Genomic DNA, 19,093 nt, shown 5'->3' on the forward strand with positions numbered 1-19,093 from the left:
TGCCGCCCCTCCACTCTAACCACTAGGCTACCTGCCGCCCCTCCACTCTAACCACTAGGCTACCTGCCGCCCCTCCACTCTAACCACTAGGCTATCTGCCGCCCCTCCACTCTAACCACTAGGCTACCTGCCGCCCCTCCACTCTAACTACTAGGCTACCTGCCGCCCCTCCACTCTAACCACTAGGTTACCTGCCACCAAATTGACTAAAAGGTCTGTATGTGAGTGTACAACAACCACTGTTAAGCAATCTGGACCTTTATGGTACTAGTGTGTGTTTTTCTAACGACCTGTTTAAACCAGTGCTTGACTTGGATGGAAATAGGTGGCGGTTCTGTTTATATTTAGGTGCAGGAACTCATAAGGTAATCTACAGCGCCTTTCGGGAAGTTTGAATAACCCTCGACTTTTATTCCACAGTTTGTTGTGTTACAGCCTGAATGTAAAATGAATGTAATAGAGATATTGTGTCACTGGCCTAAACACAATAGACTATAATGTGGAATTATGATTTTGAAAAAAATAATAATAATCTAATGAAAAGGTGAAATGTCTTGAGTGAATAAGTATTCAACTCTTTTGTTATGGTATAAATATGTTCAGGAGTAAAAATATAACATGATTTCTGAATGACTACCTCATCTCTATACTCCACACACACAGTTCTGTCCCTCGGCAGTGAATTTCAATCACAGATTCAATCACAAAGACCAGGGAGGTTTTCCAATGCCTCACAAAGCACACCTTTTGGTAGATGGGTATAAAAAAAGCAGACATTGAATACCCCTTTGAGCATGTTAAAGATATGCATAATGGTGGCTGCATCATGTTATGGGTATGCTTGTAAGGACTAGAGAGTTTTTCAGGATAAAAAGGAAACGGAATGGAGCTAAGCACAGCCAAACCCCTAGAGGAAAACCTGGTTCAGTCTGCTTTCCACCAGACACTGGGAGATTCATTTACCGCTCAGCAGGACAATAACCTAAAAGGCCAAATCTACACTGGAGTTGCTTACCAAGACAACAGTGAATGTATCTGAGTGGCCTAGTTACAGTTTTGATATTTCAGTATTTCATATTTAATACATTTGTAAAAATGTATAAAACCATGTTTTCACTTTGTCATTATGGGGTATTGTGTGTAGATGGGTGAGGAAAAAAACATATATTTAGAATTCAGGCTGTAACACAACAAAATGTGGAATAAGTCAAGGGGTATGAACGCTTTCTGAAGGCCCTGTATAAGAGATGCAGGAACTAGCTACACACACATACAGACATTCACATTTAAATGTTAGTCATTTAGCAGACGCTCTTATCCAGAGCCACTTACTCAAGGGCACATCGACAGATGTTTCCCATAGTCGGCTCTACTGTTGATGTAGGAACTGTTGGTTCAAGTCCAGCTCCTGCTGGTCCCCCTCTCAAACGCAACTCTTAACAGTGCGGTATAGTGTAAGCATATGCAGCTCAGGGCTAAAAGCTCTGATATCCTGTGGCTGTTCCAAATGAAGCAGTCTATTATCATACTACAGTCTATTATCATACTACAGTCTATTATCATACTACAGTCTATTATCATACTACAGTCTATTATCATACTACAGTCATCGGCAAAATAAATTGTGATTAGCAACACTGCTGCCACTGTGAAATGTATATTGGCCATCGGTTCCCTGCCTAAAGCCCACAGTCACACACACAGTCACACACACAGCCATCGGTTCCCTGCCTAAAGCCCACAGTCACACACACAGTCACACACACAGCCATCGGTTCCCTGCCTAAAGCCCACAGTCACACACACAGTCACACACAACCACACACACAGCCATCGGTTCCCTGCCTAAAGCCCACAGTCACACACACAGTCACACACAACCACACACACAGCCATCGGTTTCCTGCCTAAAGCCCACAGTCACACACACAGTCACACACAACCACACACACAGCCATCGGTTCCCTGCCTAAAGCCCACAGTCACACACACAGCCATCGGTTCCCTGCCTAAAGCCCACAGTCACACACACAGTCACACACAACCACACACACAGTCTCACATACACAACCACACACACAGCCATCGGTTCCCTGCCTAAAGCCCACAGTCACACACACAGTCACACACACAGCCATCGGTTCCCTGCCTAAAGCCCACAGTCACACACACAGTCACACACAACCACACACACAGCCATCGGTTTCCTGCCTAAAGCCCACAGTCACACACACAGTCACACACAACCACACACACAGCCATCGGTTCCCTGCCTAAAGCCCACAGTCACACACACAGCCATCGGTTCCCTGCCTAAAGCCCACAGTCACACACACAGTCACACACAACCACACACACAGTCTCACATACACAACCACACACACAGCCATCGGTTCCCTGCCTAAAGCCCACAGTCACACACACAGTCACACACACAGCCATCGGTTCCCTGCCTAAAGCCCACAGTCACACACACAGTCACACACAACCACACACACAGCCATCGGTTTCCTGCCTAAAGCCCACAGTCACACACACAGTCACACACAACCACACACACAGCCATCGGTTCCCTGCCTAAAGCCCACAGTCACACACACAGCAACCGGTTCCCTGCCTAAAGCCCACAGTCACACACACAGTCACACACAACCACACACACAGTCTCACACACACAGTCACACACACAGCCATCGGTTCCCTGCCTAAAGCCCACAGTCACACACACAGTCACACACACAGCCATCGGTTCCCTGCCTAAAGCCCACAGTCACACACACAGTCACACACAACCACACACACAGCCATCGGTTCCCTGCCTAAAGCCCACAGTCACACACACAGTCACACACAACCACACACACAGCCATCGGTTTCCTGCCTAAAGCCCACAGTCACACACACAGTCACACACAACCACACACACAGCCATCGGTTCCCTGCCTAAAGCCCACAGTCACACACACAGCCATCGGTTCCCTGCCTAAAGCCAACAGTCACACACACAGTCACACACAACCACACACACAGTCTCACATACACAACCACACACACAGCCATCGGTTCCCTGCCTAAAGCCCACAGTCACACACACATTCACACACACAGCCATCGGTTCCCTGCCTAAAGCCCACAGTCACACACACAGTCACACACAACCACACACACAGCCATCGGTTTCCTGCCTAAAGCCCACAGTCACACACACAGTCACACACAACCACACACACAGCCATCGGTTCCCTGCCTAAAGCCCACAGTCACACACACAGTCACACACAGCCATCGGTTCCCTGCCTAAAGCCCACAGTCACACACAACCACACACACAGCCATCGGTTCCCTGCCTAAAGCCCACAGTCACACACACAGTCACACACAACCACACACACAGCCATCGGTTCCCTGCCTAAAGCCCACACTCACACACACAGTCACACACAACCACACACACAGCCATCGGTTCCCTGCCTAAAGCCCACAGTCACACACACAGTCACACACAACCACACACACAGTCTCACATACACAACCACACACACAGCCATCGGTTCCCTGCCTAAAGCCCACAGTCACACACACAACCACACACACACAGTCTCACATACACAACCACACACACAGCAATCGGTTCCCTGCCTAAAGCCCACAGTCACACACACAACCACACACACACAGTCTCACATACACAACCACACACACAGCCATCGGTTCCCTGCCTAAAGCCCACAGTCACACACACAGCCATCGGTTCCCTGCCTAAAGCCCACAGTCACACACACAACAACACACACACAGTCTCACATACACAACCACACACACAGCCATCGGTTCCCTGCCTAAAGCCCACAGTCACACACACAGCCATCGGTTCCCTGCCTAAAGCCCACAGTCACACACACAACAACACACACACAGTCTCACATACACAACCACACACACAGCCATCGGTTCCCTGCCTAAAGCCCACAGTCACACACAGCCATCGGTTCCCTGCCTAAAGCCCACAGTCACACACACAACAACACACACACAGTCTCACATACACAACCACACACACAGCCATCGGTTCCCTGCCTAAAGCCCACAGTCACACACACAGCCATCGGTTCCCTGCCTAAAGCCCACAGTCACACACACAACACCACACACAGCCATCGGATCCCTGCCTAAAGCCCACAGTCACACACACAACCACACACACAGCCATCGGTTCCCTGCCTAAAGCCCACAGTCACACACACAGTCACACACAACCACACACACAGCCATCGGTTCCCTGCCTAAAGCCCACAGTCACACACACAGTCACACACACAGCCATCGGTTCCCTGCCTATAGCCCACAGTCACACACACAGCCATCGGTTCCCTGCCTAAAGCCCACAGTCACACACACAGTCACACACACAGCCATCGGTTCCCTGCCTATAGCCCACAGTCACACACACAGCCATCGGTTCCCTGCCTAAAGCCCACAGTCACACACACAACAACACACACACAGTCTCACATACACAACCACACACACAGCCATCGGTTCCCTGCCTAAAGCCCACAGTCACACACACAGCCATCGGTTCCCTGCCTAAAGCCCACAGTCACACACACAACCACACACACAGCCATCGGTTCCCTGCCTAAAGCCCACAGTCACACACACAACCACACACACAGCCATCGGTTCCCTGCCTAAAGCCCACAGTCACACACACAGTCACACACAACCACACACACAGCCATCGGTTCCCTGCCTAAAGCCCACAGTCACACACACAGTCACACACACAGCCATCGGTTCCCTGCCTATAGCCCACAGTCACACACACAGCCATCGGTTCCCTGCCTAAAGCCCACAGTCACACACACAGTCACACACACAGCCATCGGTTCCCTGCCTAAAGCCCACAGTCACACACACAGCCATCGGTTCCCTGCCTAAAGCCCACAACCACACACACAGCCATCGGTTCCCTGCCTAAAGCCCACAGCCACACACACAGCCATCGGTTCCCTGCCTAAAGCCCACAGTCACACACACAGCCATCGGTTCCCTGCCTAAAGCCCACAGTCACACACACAGCCATCGGTTCCCTGCCTAAAGCCCACAACCACACACACAGCCATCGGTTCCCTGCCTAAAGCCCACAACCACACACACAGCCATCGGTTCCCTGCCTAAAGCCCACAGTCACACACACAGCCATCGGTTCCCTGCCTATAGCCCACAGTCACACACACAGCCATCGGTTCCCTGCCTAAAGCCCACAGTCACACACACAGTCACACACACAGCCATCGGTTCCCTGCCTATAGCCCACAGTCACACACACAGCCATCGGTTCCCTGCCTAAAGCCCACAGTCACACACACAACAACACACACACAGTCTCACATACACAACCACACACACAGCCATCGGTTCCCTGCCTAAAGCCCACAGTCACACACACAGCCATCGGTTCCCTGCCTAAAGCCCACAGTCACACACACAACCACACACACAGCCATCGGTTCCCTGCCTAAAGCCCACAGTCACACACACAACCACACACACAGCCATCGGTTCCCTGCCTAAAGCCCACAGTCACACACACAGTCACACACAACCACACACACAGCCATCGGTTCCCTGCCTAAAGCCCACAGTCACACACACAGTCACACACACAGCCATCGGTTCCCTGCCTATAGCCCACAGTCACACACACAGCCATCGGTTCCCTGCCTAAAGCCCACAGTCACACACACAGTCACACACACAGCCATCGGTTCCCTGCCTAAAGCCCACAGTCACACACACAGCCATCGGTTCCCTGCCTAAAGCCCACAACCACACACACAGCCATCGGTTCCCTGCCTAAAGCCCACAGCCACACACACAGCCATCGGTTCCCTGCCTAAAGCTCACAGTCACACACACAGCCATCGGTTCCCTGCCTAAAGCCCACAGTCACACACACAGCCATCGGTTCCCTGCCTAAATCCCACAGTCACACACACAGCCATCGGTTCCCTGCCTAAAGCCCACAGTCACACACACAGCCATCGGTTCCCTGCCTAAAGCCCACAGTCACACACACAGCCATCGGTTCCCTGCCTAAATCCCACAGTCACACACACAGCCATCGGTTCCCTGCCTAAAGCCCACAGTCACACACACAGCCATCGGTTCCCTGCCTAAAGCCCACAGTCACACACACAACCACACACACAGCCATCGGTTCCCTGCCTAAAGCCCACAGCCACACACACAACCACACACACAGCCATCGGTTCCCTGCCTAAAGCCCACAGTCACACACACAGCCATCGGTTCCCTGCCTAAAGCCCACAGTCACACACACAGCCATCGGTTCCCTGCCTAAAGCCCACAGTCACACACACAACCACACACACAGCCATCGGTTCCCTGCCTAAAGCCCACAGCCACACACACAGCCATCGGTTCCCTGGCTAAAGCCCACAGTCACACACACAGCCATCGGTTCCCTGCCTAAAGCCCACAGTCACACACACAGCCATCGGTTCCCTGCCTAAATCCCACAGTCACACACACAGCCATCGGTTCCCTGCCTAAAGCCCACAGTCACACACACAGCCATCGGTTCCCTGCCTAAAGCCCACAGTCACACACACAGCCATCGGTTCCCTGCCTAAATCCCACAGTCACACACACAGCCATCGGTTCCCTGCCTAAATCCCACAGTCACACACACAGCCATCGGTTCCCTGCCTAAAGCCCACAGTCACACACACAGCCATCGGTTCCCTGCCTAAAGCCCACAGTCACACACACAACAACACACACACAGCCATCGGTTCCCTGCCTAAAGCCCACACTCACACACACAGCCATCGGTTCCCTGCCTAAAGCCCACAGTCACACACACAGCCATCGGTTCCCTGCCTAAAGCCCACAGTCACACACACAGCCATCGGTTCCCTGCCTAAAGCCCACAGTCACACACACAGCCATCGGTTCCCTGCCTAAAGCCCACAGTCACACACAGCCATCGGTTCCCTGCCTAAAGCCCACAGTCACACACACAGTCACACACACAGCCATCGGTTCCCTGCCTAAAGCCCACAGTCACACACACAGCCATCGGTTCCCTGCCTATAGCCCACAGTCACACACACAGCCATCGTTTCCCTGCCTAAAGCCCACAGTCACACACACAGCCATCGGTTCCCTGCCTAAAGCCCACAGTCACACACACAGCCATCGGTTCCCTGCCTAAAGCCCACAGTCACACACACAGCCATCGGTTCCCTGCCTAAAGCCCACAGTCACACACACAGCCATCGGTTCCCTGCCTAAAGCCCACAGTCACACACACAGCCATCGGTTCCCTGCCTAAAGCCCACAGTCACACACACAGCCATCGGTTCCCTGCCTAAAGCCCACAGTCACACACACAGCCATCGGTTCCCTGCCTAAAGCCCACAGTCACACACACAGCCATCGGTTCCCTGCCTAAAGCCCACAGTCACACACAGCCATCGGTTCCCTGCCTAAAGCCCACAGTCACACACACAGCCATCGGTTCCCTGCCTAAAGCCCACAGTCACACACACAGCCATCGGTTCCCTGCCTAAAGCCCACAGTCACACACACAGCCATCGGTTCCCTGCCTAAAGCCCACAGCCACACACACAGCCATCGGTTCCCTGCCTAAAGCCCACAGTCACACACACAGCCATCGGTTCCCTGCCTAAATCCCACAGTCACACACACAGCCATCGGTTCCCTGCCTAAAGCCCACAGTCACACACACAGCCATCGGTTCCCTGCCTAAAGCCCACAGTCACACACACAGCCATCGGTTCCCTGCCTAAAGCCCACAGTCACACACACAGCCATCGGTTCCCTGCCTAAAGCCCACAGTCACACACACAGCCATCGGTTCCCTGCCTAAAGCCCACAGTCACACACACAGCCATCGGTTCCCTGCCTAAAGCCCACAGTCACACACAGCCATCGGTTCCCTGCCTAAAGCCCACAGTCACACACACAGCCATCGGTTCCCTGCCTAAAGCCCACAGTCACACACAGCCATCGGTTCCCTGCCTAAAGCCCACAGTCACACACACAGCCATCGGTTCCCTGCCTAAAGCCCACAGTCACACACACAGCCATCGGTTCCCTGCCTAAAGCCCACAGTCACACACACAGCCATCGGTTCCCTGCCTAAAGCCCTGTCAGTGTTCTGTCTGTTGTAGAATGTTGGAAGGACTTCAATTCTAGAACAGATTCTGGGGCTGTTGCTAAACACAGTACTGGACATGAAATAATGATTCTGTTGTGTTACCTATCTTCTTTCTCTCTGACTACACACACAACCACACACACAACCACACACACAACCACACACACAACCACACACTCAATCACACACACAGTCAAACACACAACCACACACACAACCACACACACACAACCACACACACAGTCACACAAACACACAACCACACACACGGTAAGAAACACAGTCACACACACACACAACCACACACACAGTCACACACACACACAACCACACACACAGTCACACACACAGTCACACACACATACAGTCACACACACACACACACAACCACACACAGTAACAAACACAGTCACACATACACACGGCCACACACACAATCACACGCACAGTCACACACACAGTCACACACACACACACAACCACACACACAGTAACAAACACAGTCACACACACAGTCACACACACAGTCACACACTCAGTCACACAAACACACGGTAACAAACACAGTCACAGACACATCCACACACACACACACACACACACACAGTCACACACACACAGTCACACACAAACACACACACAGTCACACACACAAACACACAACCACACACACAGTCACACACACACAGTCACATACACACACACACAACCACACACACAACCACACACTCAGTCACACACACAACCACACGCACAGTGACACACAGTGACACACACAGTGACACACACAACCACACATACAGTCACACACACAGTGACACACAGTGACACACACAACCACACACACACATACACACACAACCACACACACAGTCACACACACACACATAGTCACACACACAGTCACACACTCAGTCACACAAACACACATCCACAAACACAACCACACTCACAGTCACACACAGTCACACACACAGTCATCGGTTCCCTGCCTAAAGCCCACAGTCACACACAGCCATCGGTTCCCTGCCTAAAGCCCACAGTCACACACACAGCCATCGGTTCCCTGCCTAAAGCCCACAGTCACACACACAGCCATCGGTTCCCTGCCTAAAGCCCACAGTCACACACACAGCCATCGGTTCCCTGCCTAAAGCCCTGTCAGTGTTCTGTCTGTTGTAGAATGTTGGAAGGACTTCAATTCTAGAACAGATTCTGGGGCTGTTGCTAAACACAGTACTGGACATGAAATAATGATTCTGTTGTGTTACCTATCTTCTTTCTCTCTGACTACACACACAACCACACACACAACCACACACACAACCACACACACAACCACACACTCAATCACACACACAGTCAAACACACAACCACACACACAACCACACACACACAACCACACACACAGTCACACACACACACAACCACACACACGGTAAGAAACACAGTCACACACACACACAACCACACACACAGTCACACACACACACAACCACACACACAGTCACACACACAGTCACACACACATACAGTCACACACACACACACACAACCACACACAGTAACAAACACAGTCACACATACACACGGCCACACACACAATCACACGCACAGTCACACACACAGTCACACACACACACACAACCACACACACAGTAACAAACACAGTCACACACACAGTCACACACACAGTCACACACTCAGTCACACAAACACACGGTAACAAACACAGTCACAGACACATCCACACACACACACACACACACAGTCACACACACACAGTCACACACAACCACACACACAGTCACACACACAAACACACAACCACACACACAGTCACACACACACAGTCACATACACACACACACAACCACACACACAACCACACACTCAGTCACACACACAACCACACGCACAGTGACACACAGTGACACACACAGTGACACACACAGTGACACACACAACCACACATACAGTCACACACACAGTGACACACAGTGACACACACAACCACACACACACATACACACACAACCACACACACAGTCACACACACACACACAGTCACACACACAGTCACACACTCAGTCACACAAACACACATCCACAAACACAACCACACTCACAGTCACACACAGTCACACACACAGTCACATGCACAGTCACACACACACACACACACACAACCACACACACAATCACACACACACATAACCACACACACAGTCACACACACACACACACACAGTCACACAACAACACAACCACACACACAGTCACACGCACACACAACCACACACACAGTCACACACACACTTGCACGCTCGCTTTAAGGTATATTGGATGACCTAAATTTGCATTTGATGTGAAAAGATAAATGCTAATTCTGCTGGAACGACTGTGTGTTGAACCATTAAAGTGATATGGAACCAATTTGGACTGAAGAGATTTTAGCGTGGAATGATGTGGTGAGATGAAAAGGCAAAATCATCTTCTACTGGAGATGGTATTAAACCGTTCACTCCTCTAGAGTCTGAGTTGGCTGTTTATTCCAGGAGATATATAATGGTTTACATTAGCATAGACCCGTTCAGGGTACAGCTGGCTAGGCCTGTCAGCAGTTTAGGACTGGCTTCTAACTCCCTGGAGCAGCCAATGACAACAGGACACTACACGATAAAAAAAAAACTACCTCTTGAATTTAAAGGAAAATAAAAGAAGCATTAAACTTGTAATCCGATAGAAGCTTGGACGTGTTCGTAAAGAGTCTTGGCAATTGCAGGATACGTCTCTTAACATACTGTTGGCTTGGTCTGGAGAATAAATAGCGGGTTTATAATGCAGCCTGTGTTTCCCTAAAGACACATAGAATCCCTTTCAGATGGACAGTGTGTTGATCTACTATGGGCTGTATTGGAAAGCAGTATCATTCATGCTCCCAGAGGCACACAACATTGTGATAGATGTGTGCTGGTAAATGTCAGCTAAGACAGGCGTGGCCGCACTCAGGTGTGTGTGTGTGTGTGTGTGTGTGTGTGTGTGTGTGTGTGTGTGTGTGTGTGTGTGTGTGTTTGTGTGTGTGTGTGTGTGTGTGTGTGTGTGTGTGTGTGTGGTGTGTGTGTGTGTGCGTGCGTGGTGGATCTATCATACAGAGAACAGAACACGGGGGAACAGAACACAGAGATTAGAACAGGGAGAAAATAGAACAGAACAGCGTGAACAAAGAGAACAGAACAGAGAGAACAGAACAGAGAGAACAAACAGAACAGAACAGAGAGAACAGAACAGAGAGAACAGAACAGGGAGAACAGAACAGAGAGAACTAAGGGAACAGAACAGCGTGAACAAAGAGAACAGAACAGAGAGAACAGAACAGAGAGAACAAACAGAACAGAACAGAGAGAACAGAACAGGGAGAACAGAACAGAGAGAACTAAGGGAACAGAACAGAGAGAACAAAGAGAACAGAACAGAGAGAACAAAGAGAACAGAACAGAGAGAACAGAACAGAGAGAACAGAACAGGGGGAACAAAGAGAACAGAACACAGAGAACAGAACACAGAGAACGGAACAGAGAGAACAGAACAGAGAGAACCTTCTGTTGGTTTGAGAGTGTGTTGTGTTTCTCCATCCCAACTCTGCCTGCACGTGTGGCTAGTGCAAGCATTGTCCTAACTGAACTCTCCCATCTCATCCCTCTCCCTCTCTCTCTCTCCTACTCTCCTCTCTCCAGAACCCCATCTCTCTCTCTCTCTTCATGCTCCCTCTCTCCCTCCTCTCCCTCTCCTCTCTCTCTCTCCTCTCTCGTTCCGTCTCTCTCTCTATCTCTCTGCCCCTTTCTCTCTCTCTCTTCATCTCCCCTCTCTCGCCTCTCCGTTCTACTCTCTCTCTTCTCCCCTACTCCATTTCCTCTCCCCGGCTTCTGCTCTCTCTCCCCTCTCTCCCTTTCTTTCTCTCTCTCTCGTCTCTCTCTCTCCTCTCTCTCTCTCTTCTCTCTTCTCTCTCTCTCTCTCCCCCCTTCTCTCTTCTCTCCCCCCCCTTCTCTCCTCTCTCTCTCCCTTCCTCTCTCTCTCTCCCCTTTCTCCTCTCCCCCTTTCCTCTCTCCTTCTCCTCTCGTCTCTCTCTCTCTCCCTCTCGCTCTCTCTCTCTCTCCCTCTCTCTCTCTCCATTCTCTCTCTCTCTCTCCCTCTCTCTCTCCCCTCACTCTCTCCCTCTCTCTCTCTCTCTCTCTCTCTCTCGCTCTCTCTCTCTCCCCTTTCCCTCTCTCTCTCTCTCTCTCTCTCTATCCCTCTCTCTCTCTCCTCCTCTCCTCACTCTCTCTCTCTCCCTCTTCTTTCTCTCTCTCTCTCACTCTCTCTTCTCTCTCTCTTCTCTCTCTCCTCTCTCTCTCTCTCTCTCCTCTCTCAGTTTGTTGCGCGGGGCAGAGGAGATGGGTCTGAGGAAGTCATTAAAGCAAGAGTTTGGGGGAGGAACACGCAGCTTCTCCTGTGAAGAAGACTACATCTATGAGAACATTGAGAGTGAACTATGCTTCTTCACATCACAGGTCAGCACACACACACACACACTCACACTCACACACACACACACACACACACACACACACACACACACACACACACACACACACACACACACACACACACACACACACACACACACACACACACACACACACACACTGACACACAGACTGATGTGCTTAATAACCTTGTCTGAGAATCTAAAGAGTTGATTGTGTCTGAGCAGCCTGTCCCTCTCTCTTTAGGAGAGGCAGAGCATTATCAAGTACTGGCTCGACAATCTACGAGCCAAGCAGGGGGAGGTGCTTCATAACATACACTTCCTGGAGGGACAGCCAATCAGTGAGCAGAATTTGTTGTTTATTTCTAGCACTTTGTTAAAATCCCAATAAAAGATATGTGTGTGCTTGTGTGCATGCTTCTGAGTGGGCGGGGTTAATGTTTACCTGTGTTCCACCAGTCCCAGAGCTGAGTGGGTGGGGTTAATGTTTACTTGTGTGTTCCACCAGTCCCAGAGCTGAGTGGGCGGGGTTAATGTTTACCTGTGTTCCACCAGTCCCAGAGCTGAGTGGGTGGGGTTAATGTTTACTTGTGTGTTCCACCAGTCCCAGAGCTGAGTGGGCGGGGTTAATGTTTACCTGTGTGTTCCACCAGTCCCAGAGCTTAGTGGGCGGGGTTAATGTTTACCTGTGTGTTCCACCAGTCCCAGAGCTGAGTGGGCGGGGTTAATGTTTACCTGTATGTTCCACCAGTCCCAGAGCTGAGTGGGCGGGGTTAATGTTTACCTGTGTGTTCCACCAGTCCCAGAGCTGAGTGGGTGGGGTTAATGTTTACCTGTGTGTTCCACCAGTCCCAGAGCTGAGTGGGCGGGGTTAATGTTTACCTGTATGTTCCACCAGTCCCAGAGCTGAGTGGGAGGGGTTAATGTCATGTTAATTGCCAGGTCGCAATTGTAAATGAGAACTTGTTCTCAACTTGCCTACCTGGTTAAATAAAGGTAAAATAAATAAATAAATAAAATGTTTACCTGTGTGTTCCACCAGTCCCAGAGCTGAGTGGGAGGGGTGTGATCCAGCAGGTGTTTCCTCTCCATGAGCAGAGGATCCTCAGTCAGCTGATGAAGTCCTGGGTGCAGGCTGTGTGTGAGAAACAGCCCCTAGGTCAGTACACACAAACACGCACACACAAACACGCACACACAAACACGCACATGCACGTATGCCACTGTGGTGTATATAATCGTCTGTCTCCCTCTGTGGTGTATCTAATGTTCTGTCTCCCTCTGTGGTGAATCTAACAGTCTGTCTCCCTCTGTGGTGAATCTAACAGTCTGTCTCCCTCTGTTGTGTATCTAATGGTCTGTCTCCCTCTGTGGTGTATGTCTGTCTCCCTCTGTGGTGAATCTAAGGGTCTGTCTCCCTCTGTGGTGAATCTAATGGTCTGCCTCCCTCTGTGGTGAATCTAACAGTCTGTCTCCTTCTGTGGTGAATCTAACGGTCTGTCAGTCTGTCTCCCTCTGTGGTGAATCTAACAGTCTGTCTCCCTCTGTGGTGAATCTAACAGTCTCTCCCTCTGTGGTGAATCTAACAGTCTGTCTCCCTCTGTGGTGAATCTAACAGTCTGTCTCCCTCTGTCGTGTATCTAACAGTCTGTCTCCCTCTGTGGTGAATCTAACAGTCTGTCTCCCTCTGTGGTGAATCTAACAGTCTGTCTCCCCCTGTGGTGAATCTAAGTCTGTCTCCCTCTGTGGTGAATCTAACGGTCTGTCTCCCTCTGTGGTGAATCTAACAGTCTGTCTCCCTCTGTGGTGTATGTCTGTCTCCCTCTGTGGTGAATCTAACAGTCTGTCTCCCTCTGTGGTGAATCTAACGGTCTGTCTCCCCCTGTGGTGAATGTAGATGATATTCGTGACTACTTTGGGGTGAAGATAGCCATGTACTTCGCCTGGCTGGGGTTCTACACCACGTCTATGCTGTATCCTGCTGTCATCGGCTTCGTGCTCTGGGTTCTCACCGAGTCTGACCAGGTGACTTTTACACTGGACCTTTTCAAGTGTCCTGTCTGGAATGGGGTGTACCTGTACACCAAGCTGTCTCACACTACAGCAACAGGAGATAGACTCCTGTCCTCTGGGTCAAGGCTTTACTTACAGCTTACTTTTCAAATGCACTGTTTGTATCTCATTTAGTACAGATACACAGAGACATACTCACTGTGATACACTCCAATCTGCTCTGAAGTACAGTGTATTCCCTTATTTAACAACGTTAGCCTTTTCTACCGGCTCACGGTGAGATATTGAACTGTGTTGACGTTTGAAAAAGTAGCAACTGTGTTTCTAAGGTTCCTCAGATATGATGATAGAAGGACCACCTGTGTATTCTCCTCTCTCCTCAGATGAGTCGTGATATCTGCTGTGTATTCTCCTCTCTCCTCAGACGAGTCGTGATATCTGCTGTGTATTCTCCTCAGACGAGTCGTGATATCTGCTGTGTATTCTCCTCTCTCCTCAGACGAGTCGTGATATCTGCTGTTTATTCTCCTCTCTCCTCAGACGAGTCGTGATATCTGCTGTGTATTCTCTCTCCTCAGATGAGTCGTGATATCTGCTGTGTATTCTCCTCTCTCGTCAGACATGTTGTGATATCTGCTGTGTATTCTCCTTTCTCCTCAGACGAGTCGTGATATCTGCTGTGTATTCTCCTCTCTCAGACGAGTCGTGATATCTGCTGTGTATTCTCTCTCCTCAGATGAGTCGTGATATCTGCTGTGTATTCTCCTCTCTCAGACGAGTCGTGATATCTGCTGTGTATTCTCTCTCCTCAGATGAGTCGTGATATCTGCTGTGTATTCTCCTCTCTCCTCAGACGAGTCGTGATATCTGCTGTGTATCCTCCTCTCTCCTCAGACGAGTCGTGATATCTGCTGTGTATTCTCCTCTCTCTTCAGACTAATCGTGATATCTGCTGTGTATTCTCCTCTCTCCTCAGACGAGTCGTGATATCTGCTGTGTATTCTCCTCTCTCCTCAGACGAGTCGTGATATCCGCTGTGTATTCTCTCTCCTCAGACGAGACGTGATATCTGCTGTGTATTCTCCTCTCTCCTCAGGCGAGTCTTGATATCTGCTGTGTATTCTCTCCTCAGACGAGTCTGATATCTGCTGTGTATTCTCTCCTCAGACGAGTCTGATATCTGCTGTGTATTCTCTCTCAGACGAGTCGTGATATCGGCTGTGTATTCTCTCTCAGACGAGTCGTGATATCTGCTGTGTATTCTCTCTCCTCAGACGAGTCGTGATATCTGCTATGTATACTCGCTCCTCAGACGAGTCGTGATATCTGCTGTGTATTCTCCTCTCTCCTCAGACGAGTCTTGATATCTGCTGTGTATTCTCTCCTCAGACGAGTCGTGATATCTGCTGTGTATTCTCTCTCCTCAGACGAGTCGTGATATCTGCTGTGTATTCTCTCTCCTCAGACGAGTCGTGATATCTGCTGTGTGGTGTTTGCACTGTTTAACGTGGTGTGGGCCACACTCTTCTTGGAGAGGTGGAAGAGAAGGGGGGCGGAGCTGGCCTATAAGTGGGGTACGCTGGACACCCCTAACGAGTCCCTAGAGGAACCACGGACGCAGTTTAGGGTGAGGACGACATGAGAACATTTCAACTCAATATCTCAATATATTTTACAGAAGAAGATGACTAAAGAAAAACACAGAGCTACAATAAAAATTATGGACAACAGGTGTAAAAAAAAATCCTTCCTCTTCCCTTCCTGCTACTCCCCCCCTCTCTCCCCCCTCCATCTCTCACCTCTCTCACCTCTCTCCACCTCTCTCCATGTCTCTCCACCTCTCTCCATGTCTCTCCACCTCTCTCCATGTGTCTCCACCTCTCTCCATGTCTCTCCACCTCTCTCCATGTGTCTCCACCTCTCTCCTCCCTCCACCATCTCCCTTCACCTCTCTCCTACCTCCATCTCTCTCCATCTCTTTCCACCTCTCTCCTCCCTCCACCTCTCGCCTAACTCCCTCCATCTCTCGCCTCTCTCCCTCCACATCTCTCCTCCCTCCCTCCACCTCTCTCCATCTCTCTCTACCTCTCTCCTCCCTCCACCATCTCCCTCCACCTCTTTCCATCTCCCTCCAACCCTCTATATCTCCCTCCAACTCTCTCCTCCCTCCCTACACCCTTTCTCTCCTCTTTCTCTCAACCTTTCTTCCCCCCCACTTTCCCTCTGCAGGGTGTGAAGCGCTGCAGCCCCATAACAGGCTGTGAGGAGTTTTACTACCCACCATGGAGGAGGAGGGTGTTCAGGTGGCTGGTCAGCCTGCCCATCTGCATCCTGTGTCTCTGCTTTGTGTTCCTGGCCATGCTCCTCTGCTTCGAACTGCAGGTCACTGAATGATCAACAGCTTTTAGTAACACTGTCAAATTTCCTTACTGGAGATGTACAGTTGAAGTCGGAAGTTTACATACACTTAGGTTGGAGTCATTAAAACTCATTTTTCAACCACTCCACAAATGTCTTGTTAACAAACTATAGTTTTGTCAAGTCGGTTAGGACATCTACTTTGTGCATGACACAAGTTAATTTTCCAACAATTGTTTACAGACAGATTAGTTCACTTATCATTCACTGTATCACAATTCCAGTGGGTCAGAAGTTTACATACACTAAGTTGACTGTGCCTTTAAACAGCTTGGAAAATTCCAGAAAATTATGTCATGGCTTTAGAAGCTTCTGTTAGGCTAATTGACTTACTTTGAGTCAATTGGAGGTGTATCTGTGGATGTATTTCAAGGCCTACCTTCAAACTCAGTGCCTTTTCACTTGACATCATGATAAAATCAAAAGAAATCAGCCAAGACCTCAGAAAAGAAATTGTAGACATCCACAAGTCTGGTTCATCCTTGGGAGCAATTTCCAAATGCCTGAATGTACCACGTTCATCTGTACAAACAATAGTATGCAAGTATAAACACCATGGGACCACACAGCCGTCATACCGCTCAGGAAGGAGACGCGTTCTGTCTCCTAGAGATTAGCGCACTTTGGTGTGAAAAGTGCACATCAATCCCAGAACAACAGCAAAGGACCTTGTGAAGATGCTGGAGGAAACAGGTACAAAAGTATCTATATCCACAGTAAAACGAGTCCTATATCGACATAACCCGAAAGGCCACTCAGCAAGGAAGAAGCCACTGCTCCAGAACTGCCATAAAAAAAGCCAGACTACGGTTTGCAACTGGGGACAAAGATCGTACTTTTTGGAGAAATGTCCTCTGGTCTGATGAAACAAAAATAGAACTGTTTGGCTATAATGACCATCGTTATGTTTGGAGGAAAAAGGGGGAGGCTTGCAAGCTGAAGAACACCATCCCAACCATGAAGCACGGGGGTGGCAGCATCATGTGTGGGAGTGCTTTGCTTCAGGAGGGACTGGTGCACTTCACAAAATAGATGGCATCATGAGGCAGGAATATTATGTGAATATATTGAAGCAACATCTCAAGACATCAGTCAGGAAGTTAAAGCTTGGTCGTAAATGGGTCTTCCAAATGGACAATGACCCCAAGCATACTTCCAAAGTTGTGGTAAAATGGCTTAAGGACAACGAAGTCAAGGTATTGGAGTGGCCATCACAAAGCCCTGACCTCAATCCTATAGAACATTTGTGGGCAGAACTGAAAAATCGTGTGCGAGCGAGGAGGCCTACAAACCTGACTCAGTTACACCAGCTCTGTCAGGAGGAATGGGCCAGAATTCACCCAACTTATTGTGGGAAGCTTGTGGAAGGCAACCCGAAACGTTTGACCCAAGTTAAACAATTTAAAGGCAATGCTACCAAATACTAATTGAGTGTATGTAAACTTGTGACCCACTGGGAATGTGATGAAAGAAATAAAAGCTGTAATAAATAATTATCTCTACTATTATTCTGACATTTCACATTCTTAAAGTGGTTACTAGGATTAAATGTCAGGAATTGTGAAAAACTGAGTTTAAATGTATTTGTCTAAAGGTAAACTTCTGACTTCAGCTGTACATTTCTTTTGCTTCTGAATCGGTCATAAACATCTATTCCTTAGGATGGATGTGGTTCTTCTCAGTGCGTTCTATAGCTGTATGTAGCCACGTAATACAGAATAGTTCATATAATATATGTAATTGAAGCCATATTTTTATTTATTTTATTTAATCTTTATTTAACCAGGAAGAGATTGAAATCTCTTTTTCAAGAGCGCCCTGGCCAAGATAGGCAGCACCAAGTCGTTACAAAACAAATACAGACAGACAACATGAAAAACTACAAGTAATCTAGTAAAAACCATTGAATTCACAAGAGTAT

General features: G+C 49.3%; 1 protein-coding gene across 4 annotated transcripts in view; it reads left to right on the forward strand.

Annotated features, from left to right (window-relative positions):
• Positions 1–19,093, forward strand: part of ano8b (anoctamin 8b) — a 104,089-nt gene that overhangs the window by 61,115 nt on the left and 23,881 nt on the right. For all 4 annotated transcript variants that reach the window (XM_031785520.1, XM_031785521.1, XM_031785523.1 and 1 more), the window contains exons 4-9: positions 12,625–12,763; positions 12,986–13,082; positions 13,784–13,900; positions 14,639–14,766; positions 16,220–16,381; positions 16,984–17,136. In XM_031785520.1, the coding sequence (XP_031641380.1) occupies positions 12,625–12,763; positions 12,986–13,082; positions 13,784–13,900; positions 14,639–14,766; positions 16,220–16,381; positions 16,984–17,136 (796 nt within the window). The remainder of the gene's footprint in view (positions 1–12,624; positions 12,764–12,985; positions 13,083–13,783; positions 13,901–14,638; positions 14,767–16,219; positions 16,382–16,983; positions 17,137–19,093) is intronic.

This window comes from Oncorhynchus kisutch, linkage group LG13 (assembly GCF_002021735.2).
Source record: "Oncorhynchus kisutch isolate 150728-3 linkage group LG13, Okis_V2, whole genome shotgun sequence".
Taxonomy (NCBI): domain Eukaryota; kingdom Metazoa; phylum Chordata; class Actinopteri; order Salmoniformes; family Salmonidae; genus Oncorhynchus; species Oncorhynchus kisutch.